Source organism: Anopheles coluzzii, chromosome 2, assembly GCF_943734685.1.
Source record: "Anopheles coluzzii chromosome 2, AcolN3, whole genome shotgun sequence".
Classification (NCBI taxonomy): domain Eukaryota; kingdom Metazoa; phylum Arthropoda; class Insecta; order Diptera; family Culicidae; genus Anopheles; species Anopheles coluzzii.
In genome coordinates this window covers 97,454,926-97,482,823 of record NC_064670.1, presented here as the reverse complement: position 1 = coordinate 97,482,823, position 27,898 = coordinate 97,454,926, and the positions used below count along the sequence as shown (strand labels likewise).

Below are 27,898 nucleotides of genomic sequence, written 5' to 3'. Positions count from 1 at the left end.
CTCCAGTTAGCGAACATTGTTCGTTAACTGGAGCTTGTTTACCTCTCAGTTAGCGGCCACCTACTGTAGTTTCGAAAATTATCGGTTACTGTGATGCTGATTGGGGATCTGATACAGCTGAACGAAAATCCACCACTGGTAACATCTTTATGGCGCAAGGAGGAGCTATTTCATGGATGTGCAAGAAGCAATCGACGGTAGCCTTATCTACGTGTGAGGCTGAATACATGTCTGTATCGGCGGCGGTACAGGAAGCCTCATGGTGGTGCGGACTTTCTGCGAAACTGACGAATGCGGATGGAGTGATTGAAATTCGTTGTGACAACCAGAGCTGCATTGCGATCGCGAAGAATGGTGGGTATCGTCCACATCCACAAAACACATTGATATACGTCACCATTTCATCAAATATGCTCTCAGCCGTGGGATAGTCAATCTAGAATATGTCAGCACGGAGGATCAGATTGTAGAAGGGCTTACTAAACCATTGCAACAGACTAAGTTCGAGATTAGTCGCAAGTTAATGGGTATCTCTGAGGCTTGAGGAGGAGTGGCCTTGAGTAAAATAGTAAGCTATGATTATTAATGTAAAGTTCTTCAAACATAGTCTTGTTCCATCCAGCAACCTTTACACAACTACTCTCTACATTTTCGAATGTAAATTGTGAAGGAATTTGATGTTTCGCTGATCCGTTTGTTTTAATGCATTGTTTCTCACAAAGCGGTTTATTTCACTCATCGTATGTGCCCCGTCCCGCTACGCGTCATAAAGAGACCGATTTGAATTTAATAATTGAACAATTTTGAACCACACCCTGACTTCTACGTACATTAAATAACAAGAATTCCCTACTATTCGCTCACATAAGTCACCGCGAAAGCAAACTAGCTTCGGGCCAGTCTAATTCAAAACAATCTGTGCTTTACAAGTATGTACATGAGATCGCTTAACAATAATTCAAGTGAGAAGAAAATGAGCTGATATCGTGTATGATCTGATCCGCAAACAATGTGCGCTACTGGATAGGATGATGATATTGGACATAACATAACATTGTAAAGTTCTCATTCTTACTTACAAAAAATTCTTAACGAAACCAGCTTACTGGTAGGAATGTGCGCTAGAGCAAATCATTGTAGAGGATCACTAACACTGTCCAAAACTTAAAACGGAAAACAAACAAACCAACTAGAATGCTTATCAAACTAATCACCGTTACCGGGCTGAGACGGAGAACGGAAGAAGCACAACGATTGCTTTGAGAACAGCTCTCATTGACGACTTCCACGACCCGCAGAGTGCAGTCTTGTTGTTGGGATATGACCCCATCGACCGTAGCTGCTAATGAAATCTTGTCTAGGCTGTTAAGCAAGTGTGATAAAAGGCACTTCTTTTCTTTTCTAAATTGCTTCACTCAGAGAGAGCTTCTGTTTAACAACATTGTGCGCTAGCTGCTGCGTTGTCTTATGGACTATTTCACTACAAAATGCCCATTCGAAGGGGGTTTAATAAGGATATCCTAAAAACAGCATTGTGACTAACAAAATAAGCTAAAGGCAAGCCCTTGTGTGGGCGGATGATTGATTGACATTTACGCGCTTGCTTCGCGCATACATACACGGTGCGCGCTTCGCCCCATGGGGGGAGGGTCGGTTTATTGCACATTGGCCCCCGCGCGGCGCCGGTGCACACTCAGAATTTCCACTCCTTCAAAAACTTTACCACCCGATTTAGCTCACCCAGCCAGCTCTTCAGATCGCTTTGCGTGTCTGCCGCCAGCAGGTAGCAGATGACATTGTTATGGCTTTGCGTCGTACCACCACCACCACCACGCTGCTGCTCCCCTGGTGACAGTGGTCGAAGCAGTCCGTCCCGGTCTTGATCACCGGCCGAGCAGCTCGGGCTCGTCGTACGGCCGGTGGTGCTTCGGAAGCTGCCGATGCCGCTGCTGTTGCAGCTGGCGCCGGCACCGGCCGCCACCCGGGACGCAAATATTTCCACCTTGAGCGTACGGGGACGGGAGCAGATCGTGCGATCGGCCAGCTGTATCCGCTCGTTTATACATTTCACCAGATCGATGTACAGTACCGGTTGCTACGGGCGTCGTGAAAGGATTGTAGAAACGATTAGTGATAAAACAAACGACACTGGGAGGAAGGAAGAAGGATTGCCCACTATTTACTTACCTTTTCCTGGCACTCCTGCGGATAGTTCCAAAACTCGAGCATAAACCCGTTCAGCTTGCACCAGCGCCGGCTCCAGGTGATGCTCTCGTCGCTGCCCTCCACCTTTTCGCCAACGTCCAGAAATCCGGCCATGTCGGAACCGTCGAACCGTACCTCGCTCCGCACGCTCATGCCGATCGTGCCGACCATGTTGGAGGTGTACGCCATCGAGTCGAGCGTCAGATACTTGAACTCCTCCGCGATGAACAGGGCGCTCTGGTCGTCCCCCCGCCGGCAGACGACCGGCTGAAAGTGGCCCGTCGTCGAGTAGTAGGAATGGCCTTCCGCCAGCAGCTCCTCATCGCCACCCTCCAGCATCGTCGACAGGTGCGTGTTGTGGCTGGTGCGGGCGGTCGCGTACGTCGCATCGAAATGCTTCTCCTCCTCCGGTGCATCGTCACCCTCGGCCGCACCGTTGGCCGTCAGCAGAGTGAAGGACGTGAGCGTAAGGAAGCCTTGCGATTTGAAGCGCGAAAACTCGTTGTCGAAATCGAACGTTTTCGGCGAGCTGGAGCGGAACGATAGCAGCCGGCCGGCTTCGCGCAGCTTTTTCGACGGCGAGGGACAACTGAGGGGACGTTTTGAGTCCTGCAAAAAGGAATAATAAAACCAATTAGCGACATAATTCATAATACATTAAAAAAAAGGACGTAAACACACACCTTCTCTAGATGGTAGCGACTTTCGAAGCTGTAGTTCTTCACGTTCTTGCGCAGCTGCAGCACAAACACCTCCACCTTGATCTCGTAGTTCGCGTCCAGATTCGCAAACTGTATCGCACAGTCGCGCAGGTACACCCGCCCATCGGCGTGCCGTTCCTTCGCCACCGTCGCCTTCACCTCGTGCTTGTACGTGCACACCACCACGTAGAAATAGTTGAACAGCGCATCCCGCACGGCCGCCTCCTTCAGCGGGAACTCAAAGTTGCTCAGCGTGACCGTACCAACGCGCTTCCCCTCAGCCAGCGTCATCCCGTGCGCCTGGTAATCGATCTTGTTCAGCTCGTTGCGCACCGCCGTCTCCTTTTGCGTGGCCACCAGCAGCAACCGTTCCGCCTCGATCAGTTCCGGCGAGCACTCGAACTCGCGCGTACTGCGGCAGATGCCGAGCGCCTGCTTCAGCTGCTTCCGGGCGTCCCCCTGCCGGATGATCTGCTGCATCAGCTCGCTCATGTGCTGGCTGCTGAGCTCGGTCATCGAGCTGCCCGCCGTTACGATGCTGCCGCTACCCTCCGTGAACGAGCGGTACATGTCGTCCGACTCCTCCTGCTCGCTGCACTCGAGCCGGCGCCGGGCAGCCGATTGCGGCACGCTCTGCGAGTGGCCGATGGTGTTGAAGTGATGGGTTTGCTCCACGGGACGCCTCCGGGGGGAGTTGGCCGCCGACGAGGAGGCCGAGGAGGATTTACTCCCTGTCCGCTCCTCCAAATAGTTGGCCAACCGCTGGCGCTCATTCTTGATGAACGTTTTGCTCTTGCGGAAGGACGATCGCAGCTTGTCCTTCAGGTTGCGCATCACGGCCGTCCCGGAGGTGGTGGACATTTTAGTGCTCGTTAGGGAGCCGGTGATCGGCGACAGGTTGGAGGCGCTGGACAGGCTGTCGTCCGGCGCGTGGCTGATCAGCTCGGAAACGTCGACCGTGTCGATGGTTTGATTTTTGCTCGCCGGTTTCTGCAGCGTTCGCAGCGGGCGAGGAGCCAGATCAACCGTATCGTACCCGATGTGGTCGTTCTCGTTGCCCCCCATCGAGGAAGAGGCGGTCGTCTCCGTGTCGAGCGTCCCCACGTCCGACAGTGTCACGTTGTCGTGCAGCGAGTGAACCAGCTCTTCGATCTCCCTGTCATTGTACTTGCGTAACGATTCGATCTGTAAGTAGTAGTTACATTAGTATGGGTGTCATCCACAACCTGACATTCATTTCGCCTTCCACCACACTCACCTCACCGTCCGTATCGAAACACCCGAGGGGAGCAGCAGCAGCGCCATTGCCGCCCTCGACCGTAACCTGCACCGATTTATGCGCCTTGAGCAGTATCAAATTTCCCCCCTTGCCATCTTTCCCATTCTTCCCACCCATTTCCTCCTCAACGATGATGTCCTTTTCGAACGCCAGGAGCACGTCCTCCTCCTCCCGTCTACCGACTGGCTTCTGTTGGAAGCGTTCGCTTTCCCTACGAACGACAGACGACAACCGATCTTCGACCCGCTCGCGCACAATCAACGGTTCCCGCACGATCGGCACCGAGTCCGGCCGCGATTCCAGTAACACCTCGTCGTCGTGCCCACTTTCTTCTTCCTGTAAAATCGAAATATCACTCTCATCAGTTGCTGACTGTTGCTGGTGTTGCTGCCGCTGCCCAACAACGCTACGATCACGATCCGCCGGTACGTGCCGGGCAAAGAGCGACCGACGGGTGGAGCTCGCGCTAGTGCTTCCGGTTGCGTTCAACGATCGGCCCGGCACCCTCCGGCCGATGCTGTCCCGCGCGCTACTCGTGCTGTTTGCTAGCGCTGACCGATACAGGCCACTGTCGCCCTCCCGTACATTGATCGAGTTGGTCGTTAGTGCCGTTTGGTACAGGCAATCACTCTCCTCCATATCCACCGCATCGAACCGTTCCATGTGCGGCGACATCGTCACACGCCGATTGCTCGGTTTCATCTGACTTTTGATCGTATTGTTCAGCGGCTTGCTGACAGGAGTCGTAGAAACCGTTGGATCGGCAGCACTTGCCGTGCCCTGCACATTGGTGAGCGAGCGCGCACGCACCAACCTACCGGCGGATTTGCCTTTCTCCACCATTGCGTACAGGATGTTTGGATTGTTGTTCACCATCAGGTAGCGCTTGTTTGTGTCGCTGCTTATAAACTCGTTCAGAATCATTTTGTTACCCTTCGGTGAGATCTCCTGATAGATGGGATCGTCATCCTCCTGGTCCGCCGCACCATCATGCACATCAACCGCAGCTACCTGTCCCCGGTATGCGCTCGCCTGCTGAAACGATTCGCCATCGATTTTCTTCCGAATGTTGCTAAGAAAATCGCCCATATTCGCAACACTGTCTAGATTTAAATCATCAAACGATTGAAACTCTCCCTGCCCATGGCTTTCGCCGTCCAGCGAAGGATTGTTCAGTGCCGCTTCGGACGAGTGCGAAGCAAAGCGAAATATCCTTTTGGGCGATATTTTTAAATTGCGCAGCGTTTTCAGGAACTTTGGCTCCGTCAGCTGTTTCCCGGTTTTGCGCGGAGATGCTTCACGATCGTCCCGATCCACTGGCGACGAAGTTAATCGCTTTTCCTGCGGTACGGAGGCAAAGTTTAGGCTGCGGGCGGACTTTCGATTCACCTCCTCGCCGCTTCTGCGGCGCCCTTCCTTTTTAACGAACCGATTTTCCTTATTTTCATCCTCGGAAGAGTTCGAACTTAAACCACGCGGTGCCGGTGCTGCTTGCTGTGCCGAAGCGCGAGACTTTACCGGTACAACAACGTCCTCCTCCCCTCCCTGCTCACGATTGTTTGCTTCGGTTTGCCCTGAACCGCACGTTTTACACCGCAAGTGTACCGGCGTGTAGCCCAAATGCTTGTGATGCAAGCTGTTCTTCTTCTTCACCGAGCTGTTGCGATTGATGTTTGGGTCGCGGTCGGACGGCGAAGCCGTTGTGCTACCACCACCACCACCACCACTACTTACGATGTTAAGCTTCTTCGGTGTTTCAAACTTCTTGATAGCCCAGATCTTTTTCTTCGACGCTTCGAACAGGGTGCGCGTACGCTTCAACAGTGCCGCCTTGCGGAAGGTGCGCCGCTTTTCGATCTTTCCACCACCGCTGCAGGCACTGCCGTTGCCACGCGTCAAGGACGCAGTAACCGCGGCGTTCGCAGCAGCAGAGCAGCAAGCGTGTTTAGAGCCACCCGCGACCAAACTCGGCACCTTCGAGACCTTCTTCCGCCGCCGCGGTTCGTGGTTGGTACGCCTGGCATCGTCTAAAAAATTTTCCTGCTGCTGCCGGCGTCGCTCAAATATTCCGCCCGTCGTACGCCGGCGACGGTCTGCCCCGGGAAGCTTCCGCTCCGGCCCCTGCTGCAGCTGCTGCTGACGCTCTTCGCTTAGGAACAGCTCAATGCGTCGCCTAGTGTCGCCGGCTCGGCTGCCAGCGTCGCTCTTCCGGTGCGGTGTACTTTTCACGTTCGATTCCCGCACAAACTTTTCGAAATCGGTCGACGTTGAGTGCCGCCGGGAAGGCGTCTTGACGCCATCGACCGTGTCTATAGCGAGCTTCGGACCCACCGATTCCCCGTCGGGCCAGTACTTGGCTGTTCCGGTCCCTCCCCTCGAGGAGGTCGATTGCTGCTGCGGTGCTGGCTTCGAATTGCCCGTCTTGATTAGCCTTCTGCGGCTCTCGTCCTCCGAGTAGTTGAGCATGCTGTAAATCTGTGCCGGAATTGCTTCGCTTTTCCCGCTCGCCGCCGGCACCTTCCAGCCGACCTGGTGCGTTCTGGGCTTCGAGTCAAGCTTCCAGCCGATCTCGTAGTCGGACGGATCGCTCCCTTCCACTTCCTTCGCCGTCGGGCAGGAAGGAGTCGGAAGTGCGCCGCTCGCCCGCTTCGGCGAGTTGGCAGCAAACGTTCGGGGCGGCTTCTTCGGTCCGCTCGTTTGCAGCGAGGAGCTCGCGGAAGCGTCGGACGTGTTGATCGTCTTCGGTGGAACGTCCCTCCCACCGCCATGCAGCTTTTTCAACCGCTTCATCATCAACCGGCCAACCGTTTTGCCCGAGTAGCGTGGCTTGCCTTCCAGCTTGCCGACGGACATGACCGAATCGAACGATTCGTCGGCCGGAGAGGAAACCAGCTCGCCCACGACCGAATCACTGAAGCACTCTTCCGCTGCTGGGGTAGCAGAGGACGAAATGGCCGCCGTTTTCTCCTGTTCGAACGCCTGGTGCCGCTGGGAACGAGCGTTCCCAAGCAGCCGGTCAAAATGAATGGTCGAGTCGAGAATTTCGTTACAGAAGTTGTCATCCATTATGCGCTGCTGTCGCTGGAGATTCGATCGATCGTGACGCTTCTTGGTGGTGGTGGTTGCTGTGCCTGCACCATTGCTACTGCTGGTGGAAGATTTCCTTCGCTTTTCATGCACGCTACTCTTCTCCTCACGCGGCGAGTGTCTTTTCAGCTCTTCAACCGACTCGCCGCTGCGTCGTGCACTGTTTGCCTTTTGCATTTCCCTCACCTGTTCCTTGCTCAGCGTTATGGTGGACGTTACTTCTGCGTGATCTTCCGACAGTTCTTGCACGATTCGGATCATCGGTTGCTCGCCGTCCAATGTGTCGGCACATTCAACGGGCGCTGCGCTAGCAACGGAAGATCGTTGCTTCTGCCCTTGCGGAGTGACTGGCTGGGAGGACGCTTGCTCGTAAAAGGAAAGCGTTGATTCGTGCAGATCATCACAGTCATGATATTCTTCATCTTCTGGCGTGTAGCACGGCCGACAATGGTTGTTCGTCAACGAACTGCGGCGGCGTTCTTTCGCAAGATGATCCATCTTACTTCCCGTACCAGCATCATCCTTTGGCAGCAGCTCAACGCCCTTCGCGTCGAAATCGTTCGTAACCGACCCGTCGGTCACCTCAGTGTCCTCCTTTTCTAAATCCATCAGTTCCTGCTCTTCCATATCTCCTCCTACAGCTGCTTGTGCGTATCGTTCTACCGTCCGTCCCTCGATCGCACTATCACTTCTCAACGACTTGCGGCTTCCGCCCTCCCTAGCTGCCTGGCCGGGTGGTGCCGACACAACAATATCTACATTTTTTGCCCCCACCCCCACTTCCTCCCCACACGTAGCTTTGCTTGTCTTCGGAGGATTGTTCGTATCACATCGGTAGTTAATGTTAATGGTAATCATCGTGTTGTGACCCGCCGCCTGCTCTTCCTGCTGCTGCCTTTGCGGCTGATTTACCGCCCCTAGCTCGAACCGTTCAATGCTGGCCACATCGCGGCTTCCCTCACTGAACGCCGAGCTGGTGCGCACACTTCGCCGACCCCCGTCGCCTCCGCTCACGCTGCTGCCGCCGCTCGTCACACTGGCGCTTTCGAAATCGCTCGTCTCCGCCTCACCAATCGAGGACACATCGGGATGCCGAAGCACCACAGCCGTCTGGTGTTCCGCCGATGTCCTTACTGGGTCGCCCTTACCCCGCTCGTACTGTTGCACCATCATTTTCACCTTACTGACGACCGCTTTCCCGCTAAGGTTATTGTTCCAGTCCCTGCCGAACAGTGCCGCTAGTTCGTCGTCCAGCGAGAGACTTTCATAGCTGTTGGCAGCCGCTATGCAATCGCCGCGCTCGTACTGTGGCTCCTCCTCGTGCAGTACCACTTCCGTGCCTGACGATCTGTCATCTGGCGACGCTTCCGCAATATTTACCTTGTTGTCGTGTTCGTCGACGTGGGTGGTTGGTGCAGCAAACGGCACTCGACTGTAGGACGCCGATGGTTTGCGCACACCTTCCTTGCTTATCGTGTAAGTGCTGTCTAGACCGTCGGTGTGTTCATCTGCAATGGGAAATGATCGAAAAATAAAGATTTAGATGATTTCAAATGTAATTTACTTGAAGCATTCAAACGGACATAACCAAAAGGTAATAAACACTAACAAATATACCCCTATTTGAGGCGTTTCATATTTAACCGTTAAGTGACATCCCGCGAGCTAAACGACATCATTTACGAAGCAGGGCTCTCCCTTGTGTAAACAGAGTGCAATGAAAAATCAAGTGTTCAACAAAGTACCAAAAGCCAACCCCTTCTCGCTGATCAGATCACTTCTATTACTGCTCTATTAGCTAACATGAAAAAAAAACCGGGGACTAGAGCTAGCGTAGGTCTAGCCGCTGCTGCTACACACACGCTTAATCCCCTTTTTCGTAGTACCATTGCTGCGTTGCTCAAAGCGTAGGGGCCCTCCGGACCCGGCATTGCCTTAATTGAAACCCATTCAGTTTGGGCATATCGTTGCACAAGTTGTTCATTTCCCCTTGCCAGCCACGATCTCGCACCTGCGCGCAGAGAGACGCGACAAAAAAGCGATTGATGACGATGATGCTGGTAACGGCGATGCTTGGTGCTACTGCTGCTACCAACCGCAAGATTGATGTACCAATGTACACCCGGATAAGACGGATTCGTAGATGGCAGCGACAGAATCAATCGCTCAACCAGCAAAAACACTTGAAGAAGGCAAGTACATCTTTTGTTAACGCGCCAAAGCACCACGCGGGTGCGACGATAGTACAACCTTCCTCTCCACATCTTGTTTGTAACGCCCGACAACAATACCAGATGTACAAATAAGAGTGAGCACACTTTTTATGACTCTCTAGTCCCTTCTTTTTACGGAAACACTAGGCGTACATAGCAAGCCAACCACGCACTCTCCAAAGGCCATTCGAAAAGGGAGCATGGCATGGGTGGGATGATGGCTTTACCCGTGTCTCGCGTGTCACACGGATCTGATTTTTTTTCTTCTCTGCCCCTTACCCTCCATCTCCATGATCAATTGCATTCGAACTGTTTGTATTTGGAGCGAGCGTTACTTGGTGCGCCGCGAGGCCAAGTGTGCATTAACACATTTCATGATAAAATGAGTAGGATGATATATCTGGAGAGCGGAACTGGTTTTTGGTTTCTTTTTTTTCGCTCTCTCTCTCTCTCTCTGGAGTGAAACACATTGGTTGGGCGTATGTGTAGGGAAAACCACATGCCATTTGGTTGCATTTTCTGTGATGAAATTTAACCGTTAAATTCAAATAACGAGCAAAGGCATTCCTTTTAATGTTCAAGACGCACCGGAACGTTTTTTTCCAAAATTGCTGACATTCTCCTTCTCTAAAAAGAAAAGAAACTAAAGTAATTTATTTACACCGAAAAAATGCGATTAAAACACAACGCTAAAGAGCGAGTCGAAGGAATCGATTTTAATTTTTTTAAATCATAACCGCCAACATTACGTGCCCGAGCATCCAACGGTCCTACAATTTGCGGCCAGGTAAGTGCCATAAGAAAGGCACACTTAATGATAATGTCGCCTCCAACTCCACCTAATATACCCCTGGCTCATCAATCGTCTCGGCCGTGGACCGTCGTAGCCGACGCTCAACTTATTGCTTTGCTTGCGTGCACTTTTTATCAAGAGCCGGTGGTCATGGTGATGGTGTCTCTTCTCTCTCGGCGCAACCAGTTGCCGCTTTCGCATCGGTTTTTGCATTCCCTTCCCCCCTTTACTGTTTACTGTTTTTGTCGCGCCTGGACCTTCGTCGCGTTTCATCGGTCCGTCCGCCGCCCGATTTATCTCCTCGCTTTGACACATTACCATCTTTATTACCATCTCTGGGCAACTCCGGTGTGTGTGTGCTTCTCTGGCGTGGCCACCACGGTGTCGTCACGTTGGCAAACAATATTCCTCTCTCACTACCACCACTCTCTGGCGCACAACTTGCATGTCGGCTGTCTTTTTTTTTGCAAACCGTCTCCACCGCGTGTCTCTCCACTGAGTAACGTCTTCCAATTTGAGGTCAAGACAGTTTTGTTCACTCCTTTGAAAGCCCAATCAAGCCATAGGCACAGGACGATGTGTGAGCTCTCTCTTTCTGTCTCCATGGCGCATCGGTACAATAGCTTTTTATTTTCCTTTTTTAACGCATACACTTCTTCTTCTCCATCATTCCTTTACTCCCTCTTTTTGCCTTTTATAGGTGCTTCTTGGCATGCAGAAACTGATTTACGACGAGTAGGAGCGCGCGATCGATTTGCCGGCAACGAGAGCAAAAAGAGGAAGATCACAGCCAAGTCAGTCGTCGAAATTGGCAAACTGGCGACTGACTTGGTTGTCCCGACTGGCCGCGGTCGACCGACAGCACACCGAGACAGCAAATGGCAATGACCGGGCGCACGTTTAATTCAAGCACCGGGAGGAACTGCCCATACCTTTGCAATTCTGGCAACGAACAGAATTTATATCATATGCAAAGCCGACCTCCGAATTTCAATCGGTAGCGATATGTATTCAACAAGCGTAATAACACGCCTTGAAACATTTTAACGGGACGGTTAGACATATTTCAAACCTATTTCAAACGCCCGACCCGGGTGTTAACGAATTGATTGTTTAGAAATGCTCTCGATACGAAGTGACGTGACGTGCATAAACACACTTTCTAGAATCGGAATTTCTAGCAGCACATCCAAAAACTCTAGAAAAGTATTACACTCTTCCACAAGCGAAAAGGATTCAAAAGCTCGCGAGAAGCTCGCGATATCGGCGTGAAGATACGCACCGGAGGAGTTCACTAATGGAGAAACAGGTTTCCCCCTTTTCATTTAAGGGAAAATCCTGTTTCGGAACGCTTGTCGGACGCTATCACCAACCAAACCAACAGGTGAATGTTCCTTTCCTTTCCACGAGTGACACTCGTCTTTTTTTCTCCTCCCATACGCCGAAGGATTTCGTTGCTTCTTGCGTTCCGCTGCTCGTTTTCGCCACAAATCACGCGGAAGAGAATGCGCACGAAATAACAGGCCCAAGATGCACGCGCGATTTTTATGTCGCTCTGTGGCCTGGAATGTGTGTGTGTGTGGAAGAACGGCGTGGACACTGGCAGAGATTGTTGACCCGGTTGTTCTTGATTGAAGGACCAATCGGGCATAGAACGGTGTGGAAAGGCAGAGGACGGAGAGAAGCTGAAGGTATGTTTTTGAATGTAACGAAATTAATAACCAGTTTTCTCTTTTCAAATTGCCAACAGTCGCAGGGGGGAACGGAATTTAAATAATGAATAATTTTGCACCATGAAATGAAGTGGTTAGTGCTCTTTTGTTTTCTTTTTGATTATTATAATCTAAATTTGAATATCGTATATGGAATTTCATAATTAAAAAATCGACAAAATGTGTTGTTGACAAACAAACAAAGATACATACAATACATATACAATTCATTTAATGTCTTACTTCTCAATAAAAAGACTATATAAGTTAACACTTAAATGAAATAATTGCACAATTAATTTTAATTAATAATTAAATTTAAGGCCAAATTATGATCATCTTATAATGTACGAGATTGCAGGGTGTTCCAGGAGTTCTCATAGCTGTGGGACCCTTCATTGACTCCTTCCTAAGTGAAATGAACTTAATGTAATTGGAATTGGACTCTATAGCACCCTTGTTGGACAAATCTAATAGGAATTTCCAAGGAACCTATCCATAAAGGGTGCCTTATAGTCCAATCGGAAATTCTCTTCCTATACGAAAGAGTCAAGGAAGTCTCCCACAACTATGAGCACCCTTGGAAAACCCTGCAAAGCCTTCATCATTATGTGCACAGTACGGTGGCCAATTCCATCCAAGCTTGCTTCTGTAGCCATTATCACACTTTCCAAACCCCACATCGAGGAAGGGAAGAACCGGCCCAACCGGACCGGACCAACACAGGCGAGGATAACGACGTGGCAAACCCTCCCGCGCGCCATCCCATCCAAAGGACCGTCCCGGTGTATGTGGTATGTGGGGATGTTAAATTCTGTCGCTCCTTCTTCTCCGTAGCTGCTTGTCCCCTTTTTGCAGCATCATATTCCCACCCGCTTGGACAACCCAAAACTGGACAAACCAGAAATGGCTGTCTTGGGGCCTGCCTTGCCAATAATCACCGCCACGCAATGCAAAGATAAACAACAATGAAAGTTGTTGCCAAACGCGAGGAAGAAAAGATAAATAATGTTCGCTGGGGCAGCAGCAGCAGCAGCGGGAGAAATTGTTGTAAACCCTGTTCCGCGTCCTTCATATGTTCACTGGCTTTTCTGGCTTTGCGGTGCGACCAAAAAGCTTGCGAAATAGAAGAGGCTTCAAGCTTGTACCCCATAAAACCGGCTTTTCTCGGCTAAGAACGTCACCAACTGCACCGCACAGCGCAGACAGTGGTAAAAGCCGGTTGAACGGTGCGCAGCATTGTGCCTCGCGAGGAGATCGGCAACGTTTCTGTTGCACATTAGTCTACCTCCTCTCTTCGTGTCGCTACGCCTGATAAGGTAAGATATTTTTATGGAACCCACCACAGCAATTAATTGCAACATTAAATTTTATATCCAAAACAGCCGATGAGGGAAGCCGCTGGCGTTTTTTTTACATTTTTTGCGAAACTGCAAAACAGAGAGAAACATCGCAAAATCTGGTCCCCATAAATGCGATTTTATCGTTTCTTTGCTTTTGGTGTGTGTGATAAAAACTGTACCAATTAGCGCAAGGAGGGCTGCAGAAAGGGAGAGAAAAAATAATTTCCCCAAATCGCTGATTGGGAGACTTCAATGATGGCAAAGGTGCGTACGCGGTTCGTCGCTTATTAAAAGGTCACTTCCCAAGTCTTCGTAAATCAACATTCGCGCGACCAGCAGACCAGCCCACCACGAACACGAAAGCTGTGTTGTTCGGTCGATCAGCACGATCGATAAATCAATTTAATCCCCATTGTGCGTGCCATGGTGTTGTTGCAAATCATCTATCAGGGAATCATCGCGGACGCGGATTAGCGATCTTGCATCGCTCACCTTTGCCGTTTAAACGTTTCTTATCGATGGAGGAGATTTGTTTTATTATTTTCAGCTATCTTTGCACCATTCCATCATACGAATACAGCGAAATGCGGTATTGAAGCAGATTATTCGCGCCAGTTGGTTACGGCGAAACGGAATTTGATCAGATGTAGTTCCTTCACCACCAAAAACGCGAATGAGTAAACCCCCGTCGACACAAAACTCCACAAAAGCATAGAGTGTTTGCTGTGTATCGAAACGCGAAAAACGCGAGCTACGATTAAAGTGTACAAAAACAAACGCGCCAAGCACAATTGAAGCTATTATTATCAAATTAGCACCAGCAGGGCAATAGCGCCTCTTGCCAGGCTTCCGGGCTTGGTGGTGGTATTGGTTATGAGAGTGCCGACAATTTTGTAATTAAATGAATAGCAACGAAAGAAGCGATGCCAAGCCAAGCTGTAAAAGAAATAACCTGCTGTTGTTGTGAGAGGCCTAAGATGATCGGATCACCATATAGCACACACAACTGTAGATAATGGCAATATTTATTAATTTTACGGATAACGTATCGTAAAAGAACGCGTTATCGAGACAAAAGCCTATATATATTGCTGACGTTCCCTGAAGATTATTTTGAAGTTTAGAGAGTTTAAATTTCGTTATAAATGTATAATTAATAAGGTCTACCCCTTTCGCATATTGAATTAAATCAGGAACATCTAAGCTATGGTCATTTTGTTCTGAAAAAGATCATACTGTAAAGGTCTTCAAGTAGATTCAAACTCCCAACCTGTGGTGTATCAGTCCGAGCACTAAACCACTGCTCTATGAGGTCATGCTCTAACACCATTGCTTAAAAGGCGTATAGGTTTGTTTTTATACCACAATAAGAAAACGGAACAATAGCACCATACATAACAGCGGCACATCAAACGAAAGCTCCAAAACAATATTAACAATAACGCCCAGCACAATTGGAGCAAAAAAATTGGCACAACCAATTTCATCACACGATCTCGATCTTCACCCCCAGCAGCAGCCACAAAGGAAAACGCTGTATTTTTTCTTCGACGATTTCTTTTACGCATCATTACATGTTTACAGGCGCAAAACCTTTAGCGGGTTACTTCCGCTCAGAAAAGAGGCAAAGGCAAAGCCAAAGCCAAAAAAGTACAGCAAACCACACAACACACACACACAAGTACTGCCCAATACAAAGTGTAATTAAAGCCGCGCATTATATGATCCGTGTGCTCATCGTCTGCTTGCCCATTCAATTGACCCGGAGAAGCCCAAAATAGTCTCTCGTACGGACCACTAAACACACACTCTTCTCCACCCTTAAAGCCCCTTTTTAATCTTTCGGGGAAAAACGGGGCAAAGTTTACGCCCTATACCACAATCCTTAGGAAGCATTCAAGGGCTCTTTAACGTCAGTGGAATATCATCATCCGCTAGTTCAGTCAGCACCCCAGAAAAAAAAACCCATATACCATCGGCTTCTGGTTTTCAATTCAGTGTGGTGTTTTGTTTCCTACGCCACCCGAAGCGGAAGAAATAATAAGTTTTTGGCCTGACCTGATGAAACAGGTACGAGCTGCTAGTGGGAGGAGAACTACACCGAAAAAAGGGGTGAAATTATTTCCCAAACATACAACCATCGTCGTACATCAGACCGGAGATGCTTAAGAAATGAGCATCAAAACTTACATAAACCACACACACACACACACACACACCACTTGAACGTGCGGCCGATAGAAGAGTCGATAGGCAAGAGTACAGGGGGCAAGCGAGGGTTAGCGAGATCACGCAGAAGGGGTTTTACAATACCCATTAAATACAATGATACCTACACTTCTTCACCCGCCAGCTTTCTTGCTCTTCCGGCTTCGCTGTTGTGGCATTAGAGATCCGATCGGGCGATAAAGAGAGGCAAAGAGAGTAAAAAACCGATCGCCTCAGACGCCAGAGGTTCACCCATTTGTGCAAGGCGGCATGTCTGCTTTTCGTCGATGGCCCAAACACACCAAAACAGCAGAAGCAGCAGTAGAAACAACTCGTGTACAGCAATACCGTAACGCACGCATCGGGAAGCGCCAAGACGGAAGTGAAGAAAAGAACGCTCCCAGCTCAAGTGGGCATCAACAACAGCAGCAGCAGCAGCAGAGAACGTGTATCCGATGGACTTTGGAGGTTCTTTCAACATCGCTCGCCGACCAGACGGTACACAGACCGGAAGTGTGAAACGAGCGGGAAAGTGAAGACGAGACTGAAATGATAAGGTTTCGGTTAGGGCTGGACGCCCTGCGGACAGGGGCGTCAACAACGCGATCCATTGTAAAAAGAGCAGCAGCACCACTAACAGAAGGGTTAGTTTTGTGTGTATACAATTGTGGTACGAGTTTTTCGATTGCATACCGATTTTCAAGTGCAAGGATAAAATTAACCCGAAGAAGCAGCAGGTAGACGCTACGAGTCTTGAGCAAACAGGTCCCTAAGCAAAGCAGAAATTGTAGTGTGGTTTCAAGCGGAATCAAAAGAATATTCATCCATATTATTTGGCTAGACACGTCGCTTAATAGGCGAGACAGTAGCGCACGAACAGTCGGCCCATTAGATAACGCTTCTAGTAGCTCTGTAATATCTCAATTTTTCAAAAACTTCCGACAAACAAACCGAGTCAACACTACCGTTTTCCACAGCCCTCACCATATCAAATTTAGAATTAATAGACGTTCACAAAGCGGCTTAGGGACGGTAAAAAATAGAACCCAAAACCTATCCTCACGCTTGACATCCGATTAATTAATGGCCATTTGTTTCCTATACTTGGGAGAGGAGCGTAGGGCAACCGTAGCGACCCTAAGATACCTCCTCCGACTTCGGGTTCGTTGGTTTTTATGCCTTTACACCTCGAGAAAGCGATAAGAAACGTAAAGATCCCGACCATGCCATGCCATAAACAAGGACTCGCAGCACTGTGGGACACTAACCCCTTGTGAGGGACATTCAAGAAGGAGACAAAAAAAAACACCCTCGACCAGAAGGAACGGAGTAATTCATCCATCTTCCAGCAACGGTACGATGTGATGTAGAAGCAAAATAAACAAAACCCGCATCTTGCCATCATTTCTCCCTTAGAGTGACGGTAAACAAGACAGGATAGTACGGCAGCTTCTAAAGCATCGTCTTCTCCCTTGATACAACCTGCCATCTTAAGACGTAACCGAATAAGGTATTACCCGCGCTTGAATTCCTTTTAAGGACACGACACAACAAGACCCCAGCAAACAGGTCCAACAAGTCAAGACGGCGGCGTTTCGTCTGCGAATCTTATATTAAATCGATTTGCCAAAGCAGAAACATCATCAAAAGAAACGAGATTCCATCCTCTTCTTTCGCAGAAGAAAAAATCCACAATATTTTGATGTTTTCACGGCCACTATCCAGTGTGTGGGAAGATCCGCGAATCTAATACAACCACCAAACGATGATTGGCTGGATAATCGTCCCAGTTTGAAGTCAACAAACTCCGGAGGCTCGCCCGCGTGATTATTGAGCGAGCATCGGCCCGCTACACCATATCGTCGTACGCCACCGCAAAGGAGAATCCGCACACAAAACGTCACACCGCACCATGGGTTATAGAAGAAAATACCTCGTGAAATCCCACGCTTCTTTGCGCCAAAGGAAGCCTCTCAAAGGCGACATTAGGTGTCTGCCCGGTCATGACACACACACACGGAGCGTGCGGCGAGTTATGAACACCGTACAGCAGACGGCGAGACGACGGCCGCCGTACGACGCGCTCGATTTCTTCGCTCTACCTTCGTACGCCACGGTATGCCGACCCCAGGGAGAGCTGAAGAGTCGGCGAGGTGTTTCTTATCTTCACACGGAACCATTTATGGACAAGGTTGGCAAGGTTGGAGTGGCTAGTGGAGTGGAATGAAAAATATAAACGGTTAGAATATTTTGAATCCCACGGGTCGTGTCTCGACCGTTTTGCCTCGACTGTGGGTTTGTATTGATTTTGTCGTTTGCTCGCTATTGGCAATCGTTTCTTGGGATAGGTCATGGTGCGATTCCTTTGGCTACTTGTGAAGAGAGATAAGAAAGTGTAATTGTAGGAAAACGAAGTACAAGAAACAAGTGTTATTTTGATGCAATTAGATGTAGCTTTTTGGTATAAAGTATGTTCTTATATAAAAATATATTGATAAGTAATCCACACTAACATCCACAACCTAACCTACCAACTTTACGTCATGGTTTTTTATCGTTCCACAAGAATGTACAAGAAAAAACAACATCTTTATCCATTATTTTGTTTAAATTCGTTCTACGTTCGTAAACAAAATGCTTGTACCCACGTTGATCCACGCGCTTCAAACCGACTTAACGCATTGCACCATAAATAACATACACTGCCCAGCTACATATCGTACCTGCACTGCAGCGCATTCATCACGCATGTGTTACCCACCCTTCCGTTGCCCCGCACGGGAGAAGAGAGCAGGCAATGTTTGCTGGTCAGTTATCAAATATCGACCGAATCGGGAGACGGCAGACTAATGCTAGGTAAATAAAACATGCACCGTGACCGCGGCGTGTTTCCCTTTTTTCCTTTTTTCTTTTCACTCTCGTATGCGCTCCAATATCCGCTGCAACTGTAGCAGCGACACCGCACAGGGAGCAAAACGTGTATTTGCTTCACGTGGTATTATCTTACGCCGTAAACACATCCGTAACCCAAATGCACCCTTAACGTCTGCTGATCGGCGTGTACCGGATCGGTATACCGGCAATACGACGGTGCGCTTTGACACTAATAATCTAAGCAAACAACAGCAAGACGGAGATCGGAGGCTAAGGTGAGCACCGGTCACGTGAAGATCCCGCATCCGTGTCGATTCGTATGATACGAAATCGAGGGAACGATTGGGCGGCTAAGCAGCAGACGGAAGAAATTGGAGCACCCCAACACCAGCGGACTTATCTTCTGGAGTAACGTTCGATGTTGAAAAACGTTAACCGCTCGATGGCTCGGTAATCTACTGTTTGTTTAGCATGACCAGACAGCCCACCATCTCGAGCGACCACATCGCGCACACCATTAGCGCTTTTTTGTCATTATCAACACCATGTGGATGGAGTTCTCTTCATTAACCTACCGAGTGGAAGGTTTTTTTCCCCCATTCTTCTGTGTGCTATTCAAGCGCAAGATTTGCCCAACCAAAGGTCACGTGGAGCCCGGGCACGGTAAGCCGCTAGAATTGATTAGGCACACAGAAGTGTCGAGCTAAATCATTACCTAGTCCGGCGCCAAGCAAGCGGTTACGAACGGCCGGCAGTACGACACACAGTGTCTACGAGACCTATTCCGGGCGGGTTATGCACTTGTTATCATCAAAAACGGAATGGTAGATGCCTATGCTCGAGCCGTACTCACACACATATATATGTAGCGAACGCGGCCGCAAGGGGTTTTCGAGCACGCGCTGGTCAACGGCAACTCGCAAACTTAGAGCGGAGAGGGTGGGGAGCCCAAACGACCCGACTTTCGACCGGTTTGGCGTGTGCCAACAAACAGCCAAGTGCTATTAAAATGTATCAAGGCTCGTACACGTTGCGCACACCCGGGAGAAAAGTTACAGTTGTTGCCTACAATATAAAACAATGTAAGTAAATGTGTTTTTTAACATAAATAACGAACCATCTGTAACTTACGGTATTTTTAGCACAGTGAAGGAGAGCGGATGAGATTCCTTTGACACAACTTGAGTCAACACTTGCACCCTAAACACGTGTGTGCCTACTGGAAGGATCATATTTCATCCACACACCATCTAACACACAACATTCCGCGCTTCATCGACCTCAATTTTGCCGACCAGTGTAGTTTCCAGCGGCTACCCTCCGGTCGTGTTCATCACGGAAGCTGTTTGGCGGAGACAATGAGCAGCCTATTTGCGCACTATTCGATGGTAGAGATTGGGTGGTGGCCCCTCTACCCCCATTAACCACCCGCCAGGCAGGCATGCCACCTGACCTGGCCCGGGTTGGCCTCACCATCGCTCTCCTCACACACCACCCCATCGCTCTTTATGTGTCATTATGATCGAACGATGGAGCGACTGGGTATAATTATAATGGTTGACCAGAGTCCTTCATGCTGCTAGCAGCGTTGCTGAAGCAGACAGACGACGAAAAAAAACCGACACAAAATAGCAAAGCAGCGAGAAAGAGAAGCTTTAAAATCGGGTGTAGAAGCATATGCAAACAGCCGGATGGTTTTGCTGCTTACGCTTTGCCCCCGGTTGGTTGGTCTCCTTCGCAACCGATCGTTCACGCAAAGCCAGCCTTGAAGTTCCGCGCCTGCTTTCTCGAAAATTATGTGCGCGAATTACATATGCATGTGCGACTCGACGGTGATGATGATGATGACGTTGTTGACCGGGATTTAAAAATTCAACCATCAAACGAACAACACGTCTGGCAGACTGGTCGGAAGAGGAGAGAAAGAAAACACGTAAAGAAAACAAGACCACGTTAACCACGATTTCGTCTCCACTGCCGTCGGGAGAGGCCCTGGGATACGCGAAACACGTCTCAAAAGGCAATCCACAATATCAACACGTGCGCCTTGCCGTCTCCCGTTTGGCCACAATGTTAGGCGTGTGGCGTGGTTGGGCGTAAATCAATAGTGAGTTTGTGGTTACGATTTTTTGCTCTACCTCCTCCTCCTTGCAATGCAAACAATATCAACCGAGTAATTGCTCCATTTCTCAGATTACTCGCCTGCGGAACGCAAAACTGTAACCGCAAGATTGTGCTATCAAATTGTTGCAAATATTTCACACGTTTGAAAATAATGCAAACAAATCTGCTTTGGTGTGTGTTGTGACTCTTTCAATTAACAACCAATTGATCAAAATTGAGGCGAAAAAATCGGTGCTGAACTTGAAGCAAATGACAAGACGCACACACATTTAAATTGCTGATGTGTCAACAAAGCTGTATACGAACAACAACGAGACCGAAAAAACTCGCTGCATTGCACTCAACCTTGAAATTGGAATCAATTGCTTCAGTTTTTGGTCAACGCATGCAGAAAACAAGCGCACAACACATCGGACGGGAATGAGATGCACAAACTCTTCTTCCTTCCTTTTTGTTCCTGTGCGAAGGGTGTCCATCCAAACTGTCCGCCCTACAGGGAGCGGAGAATTAAGCAGGCAAACAAAAAAAAACATCCTACTGATTGTGAGACTCTGGAATGAAATTCCGAACTGATGCGTCCCCAGGCAGAACACCCAGAAGACACAGGCGGTCTTTAAAGCACGCCACGGGCACACCAACAAAAAAAGCAGTCTAAAATGATAAGAACATTTAAAACGCACCAGCATCTAGCAGGACCACCACTTACCGGTATCAAACTTGAGATTGTTGAATAGCAGCGACCGATGAACGGAGTCGAGCGTATCTAGTATGGCCGGATTCTGCAGGAAGCGTGCACGGTCCGCGGCAGAGCAGTCGTCATCTGCGGCAGTGCCGGGAATGGGTTTGCGACCGTGTTCTTGCAATTCGCTTGCGTACCTAGTGCTGCTGCTGCTTGTCTGTCTCCGGCCGGGGCACCACATGTAGAAGAGACACAACAAGGAAGGAAGGATGATAAAATAAGGAAAATAAAGTTCACGCTGCACACGCCACGGCGAGAGCGGGGGTGCGTGCGGTACCGTGGCTGTGTGTATGGGTAAGACATAAAACCGGATTTTAAATTCGCAATACGTGGACACAACTGTTGCGCTTTCAGCAAAGCCGGCAATCGGAATCGAGGGAGAAGGCTAAAAAAGGGCTTTAACCTTCGTATAATTAATCGTAAGAAGAAGAAGAAAAAAACGTTTCGAAACAAAACGAGGTACGAAATAAAACAGGATGATAACACTGGGGAAACTAACTTCCACACTGTGCGTACTGGTTTGTCCAGGGCTGCTGTGATGTGCACAGGAGAATTCTTCTTTGCCCCGGAATCGTAACCTCGAAACGGAGCGCAATGTTTACTTTGCTCTTCAAACCGAAGACATTTTTGTTTCTCGCCCCCTTCTCTTGTCCTTCGTCCCTTGCTACTGCCCCTGCTTTCAATGCCGAAACAGCGCAATCATGTGACTTTTGACTATAACAGACTAAAAAGGATTAAAGTGTTGCTACACTTTGCAAGATTACTTACGGATTTCTTCACTTTCTGTCGTAGATATGTAGCCATGAAGAACTAGCACGCCTAGACGAGTTGTTGGTTGGGGAGACAGTTCACACGGAACGGAGTGTAAGGACACACAAGCACAAGTACAAGTACAAGGGACACTTTTCTACAGTATTCCAGCAGGTTCGAGCGGAGGGGGTTGTAAAACCCTTGAATGAGTTGCCACAATTTTCAAGATTCTATGATGGACGGTAAACCCACAAACATAGAGCTGCTAACAGGACAATCACGGAACAGCTACACACATACACACAGTTGCTAACTACGGAATCACACCAACCACGACGCAGCAGAAGGAAGTTGCTGCGCTGATGATCACCACACACAGCTAGCTTCGATCCTGCTTGGTAGCGGAAATACCCACACAAGAAAACACGGCGTTTTTGGCCAGTGTGTGTTGCATCCAGTTTCCCTGAATGCCGGACCTTTAAAGTGTATTGATCGCGCACTAACGGTGTATTAAATGGATCTACAGTTTGATCAGTCGCAAAACAATGCACGCCGGGTGCACCGTTCCCGCACAGACACAAAACACAACACAATCGCAAAACGCAGGATCCGAGACGGAATGGCCTCCAGCCAACACAAGCGGCGCGCGCGCGCGTTTTCTTTCTGACAAACAGCCGCAGCTCTACACCAACAGGCAGCACAAGCGGCACACAACCTCTCTCGGTTGCGGTTCGGTTACGTTTGAATGGCGGAGCAGCGCTTCCCGTGAATGTTCGTGGCCTGCACGCGGTGAGTGTGAGAGCGTACGGGTGTGAGAGTGTATTGGTGGGCTTGCGAGAGCTGTCTGTTGTCGGAGCCAAAAACAGGTGGTTTTGGGACGATTCGATGGATTGAAGCAAGCTTTGATGAAGAAATTCTATTGTTTAATGGGCAATCGTTGTTAATCTAATTGCACAAAAGGGCACCATTTTGCATAAAAGCTAACCAAAAAAACACTTTGTAAGCGGAATGATCATAACAACGCGTTGGCTTTCTTCTCCGTCGTGCGCCGTTGTTTTCTTCGGCACTGCTATCACTGTAGGTGGAAATCACATAATTAACATACTTAAGGGTATCTATAACGTTTGTCTATCACTTTCCGCAGCGATTGTTGGCCGTTAAACGCATTTTTCTAGCTAAATTTATCTATTTTCTCACAGCACCCTCGCATCGTGCACGTCCGTTGACGATACGAATGTTTGTATTGGAACTTCCAGTCATCTGTCATGTCGATGAACCTCCTCGGGGTGGATGACAAATGGCCAATTGCAGTTTCATAAATATCTTTTACATGGTTGTAGTCTTTTTATGTAACACATTTTTGTGCATTTATTTGCATTTTATGATAAGTATTTGATAATTAAATAATAAATAAAAAGCAAGATAGAAAACGTAACCTCCCTACGAACAGACCGTTTGGCAACACTGCCACCGCTGTCAGTGCTGCTTTGTTGACATCTGACGTGCACCGACAAAGAGGTGAAATTCAGCTCACGAAACAGCAGCGAAAAAATACCTAAACGTAAGTGTGTTATTTACCTTTCTCTCTACCAAAATCTAACTCCGGCACGTTTGCCCTGCATGCAGCAGCATCAACACAATGGAGGATGAATTTGAGCCGTGCGAACCGACGCTCCAAAACATCATCGACCAGGCGTCGCTGAAGTGGGTGTTTGTCGGTGGGAAGGGAGGTGTCGGCAAAACGACCTGCAGCTGCAGCCTGGCCATCCAGCTGGCCCAGAAGCGCGAATCCGTGCTGATCATCTCGACCGATCCGGCCCACAACATATCCGATGCGTTCGATCAGAAGTTTACCAAGGTGCCGACGAAGGTGAACGGGTTCGACAATCTGTTCGCGATGGAGATTGACCCGAACGTCGGCATCAGCGAGCTGCCGGACGAGTACTTCGAGGACGAAGCGTCGCCGCTGAACGTGGGCAAGGGGATGCTGCAGGAGGTGATCGGAACGCTGCCCGGTATCGATGAGGCAATGAGCTACGCGGAAGTGATGAAGTATGAAGGGCTCTATCGGGCGGATCCGTTTGGAAAGCTTTAACTATTCACATTCCCGTTTTAGGTTGGTGAAAGCGATGAACTTTTCGGTGGTTGTGTTTGACACAGCACCAACCGGACACACACTACGATTGCTGTCGTTCCCGCAGGTCGTCGAGAAAGGGCTGGGCAAGCTGTTACGACTGAAGATGAAGCTAGCACCGATCATTACACAGATGGGTTCCCTGTTCGGCGTGCAAGATTTCAACGGGGACACGATCGCAAACAAACTGGAAGAGATGCTCAGTATCATCCAACAGGTCAATGAACAGTTTCACAATCCGGTAAGTTCAGAGCGACACCATACCACATTGTATGTACTTACCATCCTGATTGCTTGTTCCTTTCAACAGCAACAAACGACGTTCGTGTGCGTGTGTATAGCCGAATTCCTGTCCCTCTACGAAACGGAACGCCTCGTGCAGGAGCTGACCAAGTGTGGTATCGATACGCACAACATCATCGTCAATCAGCTGATGTTCCAGAAAAAGGGCCAACAACCGTGCAGCATGTGCTCGGCACGGTGCAAGGTGCAGGAAAAGTATCTCGATCAGATAGCGGATCTGTACGAAGATTTCCACGTGGTTCGATTACCGCTGCTGGACGAGGAGGTGCGTGGGGTGGAGAAGGTCAAAAAGTTTTCGCGCAACTTGCTTGTGCCGTACTCGCCTGATGCTCCCCCAGCGACAGAGTAAGTCGTCGGACAGGCAATTACTGCTGGTAAGAGCGACAGACGGAGTAGAAAGAGCGAAAGTGTATGTGCGGGAGGGTCATGATTTGCGTGCGGGTTTATTTTACGGGGGTTTCTGGAGACACTCGATTGGTTTCATTTTAGTCGGGTATAGTTTTGTAAAAAAAAACAGGTAATCGATTAGATTTTACTTACCGGTTTCGATCTTCGCGAGGTATTCTTAATGATTTTCTTTCTATTTTATTTTTCTTTCCCGAGCTTACGCCCACTATAATAAAAAAGAAACAATTTTTCAACATTAATCCATTCCATGTTCCGCTCGAAACATCTGAACAATGTACCGAACGTGTTATGTGCAAGTGTGCACCGGTCTTACGACACCACACCCAACTGCTTGCCGACCTCAATGAATGCCGCCACCGCACGATCGATTTCCTCCTCCGAGTGAGCCGCCGACAGCTGTACACGAATGCGAGCCTTGCCCTTGGGAACGACCGGATAGCTGAAGCCGATCACATAGATGCCACGCTTCAGCATCTCATCCGCAAACGTCGACGCCAGGCGTGCATCGCCCAACATTACCGGGCTAATTGGATGATCCATGCCGGAGATGGTAAAACCAGCCCGCGTCATCGCCTCCCGGAAGCGACGCGTATTACTTTGCACCTTCGCCGTCAGTTCGCTCGATTCCATCAGCATATCGATCACCTTCAACGCACTCGCAACCACTGGCGGAGGCAGCGAGTTGGAGAACAGATACGGCCGAGACTTTTGGCGCAACAGATCGATCAGCTCGCGCGGTCCCGTCGTATAACCACCGGCCGCACCACCAAGCGCTTTGCCCAGCGTGGAATTGATAATATCACACCGTCCCAGCATGCCGTAGAACTCCTCCGTACCGCGCCCAGTTTTGCCGAAGAACCCGGTCGCATGGCAATCGTCCACGAATGTAACCGCACCGTACCGGTCGGCTAGCTCGAAAATTTCAGCCAACGGTGCCACATTACCATCCATCGAGAACACACCGTCCGTTACGATCATCTTGATGCGGGCGTCCGTCGTACGCAGCTTCTCCTCCAGATCGGCCATGTTGCGGTGCAGATAGCGCGCTTTCTTCGCCTTGCACAGCCGAATGCCGTCGATAATGGAGGCGTGATTCAGCTCGTCGGAAAACACGGCATCCTCGGGCGTTAGGACCGCCTCAAAGATGCCCGCATTCGCATCGAAACAGGACGCGTACAGGATCGTATCCTCTCGCTGATGGAACTGCGACAGCTTGTTCTCAAGCTGTTTGTGAATGTCCTGCGTGCCGCAGATGAAGCGAACGGAGCTCAACCCGGCACCGTACTCATCGAGAGCCTTCTTGCCATAGTTGATGACGTCATGATTGGCCTTTTAGGGGTGATAGAAAATATTGAGAAAGGATAGGAAATAATTCACAACGTAAGGTTGAAGACCTCTTACCGATAGTCCGAGGTAGTTGTTAGCACAAAAGTTAAGAATCTTGCCGGTGCTACCCTCCACACCAATAGCCGTCGCTTGCGGCGTGGTTATAATACGCTCACTCTTGTATGTTCCGGCCTCCCGGATGTCGTCCAGCTGGTGTTGAATGATCTGCCGAAGCTTATGATTACCGGCAGTGGCAGTACTATAGAAGACGAGGCGTGCTGAAATTTAATAACAAATTTAAATAACCGACATTCTTGTATCACCACGTGCTCAGTGAAGCTTTCAAATATCTATAACAGTGTATGGAAAGGCCACCCGCATCAGCTGATATTTTGCAACTGCTCTCTATCTCTGTCTCTAAACCATTCCCAATTTTCTATAGATATTCCGCTTCTTAACTACAACTGTGCTGACGCACGCATTCATTTGCCTCTCTATTCTGCTTACACCCGCTCGAAAGGGTCATTTGTCATGCGTTTGTGTCCTTGAACGTACTAAAGGATGTGCAAACGGCGGCGCACATGTCAATCATGGGTGGAAGACCCTCCCATTGGAAATCTGATGGAAAGATGGCTATTAAAAATAGATTCGTACTGTCGGCAACAGAGGCAGAGTATAAGAGCAATAGAAGAAAATACATATTTTTCTCTCGTAAAAAGCAAACAATGGTTAACAGTTGAAAATAACGCAATTTGTCCAGATACATGTGAAGAACCTTACGTAAACCTGGTTAAAATCCTCTTCTAACCAATCCACACACACACGCGATAGCAGGTTGACCATGTGCCGAAATCGAGCACGCAAAAAACCGGTTCCACGCAAGCAACTGCATAAAATACATCTTTTCTACTTCCCTTCTACTTACCGCTTGCTGCGCTGCTGCACTGCTGCAACAAGTTGCGTGTAAACTGCATCGTTGCCATGCTTGACGATTTGTTCAAATGCCGTCGAGCGCTAGCCGCTTTGCAAACTACAATGAAGCACTCTTTTTTACCAAAGATGTTTGTACAGTGTGGTGGGCAGGTCTATATAATGCAAGCTGGAATGATGACGATTCTATTCGTAGTACGAGCACGTTTTAATGTAACCCGAAGAATAGAATGCGCTGCGCGGAGGGAAAGGGATTGTCTTTCCCGTCTGCTGTATGATCTAAGCCGCTTTGCAACAATGTGCAACAATGTACCACAGTTGTAATACGCTACACTCGACACTCGCGTAGTCGTCGCTCAGCTCAGCCAGAGCCCAGGCGAACGAAAGGGAACGCAATTTCGTTTTGATTAGACCGGCGAAATTGGATCAATTGTGGAGCGTGAGAGATGGAGACTGAGACAGTGTGTACGATGAACGATGGAACCGTGCCAAACCAATTGCGTGCAGCCTGCCGATGGAGGGATGGATGGAAGAAGCTAACCGAAAACCGTCCGCCCCGTCCGTACTGGTTGAAGCGCAAACAACCACTAGTGCCCGGTTGTTAATATTGCTCCGTGCGCAAGTGTGCGCAAGCGAACCGAGTGCCCCCGTTTGGTTGGTAGGCGGCGGTAGACAAGCTATATACCAATTCAATTTCTAACAACTTGCTGTATATCTAACGGGCAGAATGAGAGAACGGTACCGGGAGAGAGAGAAAAATGCGCCAAAA

General features: G+C 49.2%; 3 protein-coding genes across 5 annotated transcripts; 1 reads left to right on the top strand and 2 right to left on the bottom strand.

The window, feature by feature from the left end:
• Positions 1 to 708: 708 nt before the first annotated feature.
• On the bottom strand, positions 709 to 23,267 carry LOC120947391 (uncharacterized). Of its 2 annotated transcripts, XM_049605374.1 has the most exons (7): positions 22,047 to 23,267; positions 21,246 to 21,435; positions 5,920 to 8,780; positions 4,165 to 4,521; positions 2,889 to 4,091; positions 2,188 to 2,814; positions 709 to 2,095 (listed from the first exon to the last, which is right to left on the bottom strand). In XM_049605374.1, exons 1-7 carry the CDS (start codon positions 22,080 to 22,082, stop codon positions 1,694 to 1,696), a joined length of 5,676 nt encoding a protein of 1,891 aa, XP_049461331.1. In that variant the 5' UTR covers positions 22,083 to 23,267; the 3' UTR covers positions 709 to 1,693. The 2 variants fall into 2 exon arrangements, with proteins under 2 accessions (XP_049461331.1, XP_049461330.1); XM_049605373.1 differs by having other exon boundaries at positions 4,165 to 8,780.
• A 232-nt stretch (positions 23,268 to 23,499) lies between these two features.
• Positions 23,500 to 25,112, top strand: LOC120947457 (ATPase ASNA1 homolog). 2 transcript variants are annotated; one of them, XM_040362792.2, is made up of 4 exons: positions 23,500 to 23,589; positions 23,658 to 24,080; positions 24,145 to 24,403; positions 24,473 to 25,112. In XM_040362792.2, the coding sequence occupies exons 2-4, from the start codon at positions 23,668 to 23,670 to the stop codon at positions 24,812 to 24,814; spliced, it is 1,014 nt and encodes a 337-aa protein (XP_040218726.1). In that variant the 5' UTR covers positions 23,500 to 23,589; positions 23,658 to 23,667; the 3' UTR covers positions 24,815 to 25,112. The 2 variants fall into 2 exon arrangements, with proteins under 2 accessions (XP_040218726.1, XP_040218725.1); XM_040362791.2 differs by having other exon boundaries at positions 23,655 to 24,080.
• Positions 25,099 to 27,808, bottom strand: LOC120947456 (2-amino-3-ketobutyrate coenzyme A ligase, mitochondrial). Its single transcript, XM_040362790.2, has 3 exons — positions 27,125 to 27,808; positions 26,275 to 26,477; positions 25,099 to 26,202 (listed from the first exon to the last, which is right to left on the bottom strand). Exons 1-3 carry the CDS (start codon positions 27,180 to 27,182, stop codon positions 25,183 to 25,185), a joined length of 1,281 nt encoding a protein of 426 aa, XP_040218724.2. The 5' UTR covers positions 27,183 to 27,808; the 3' UTR covers positions 25,099 to 25,182.
• Positions 27,809 to 27,898: the final 90 nt, after the last annotated feature.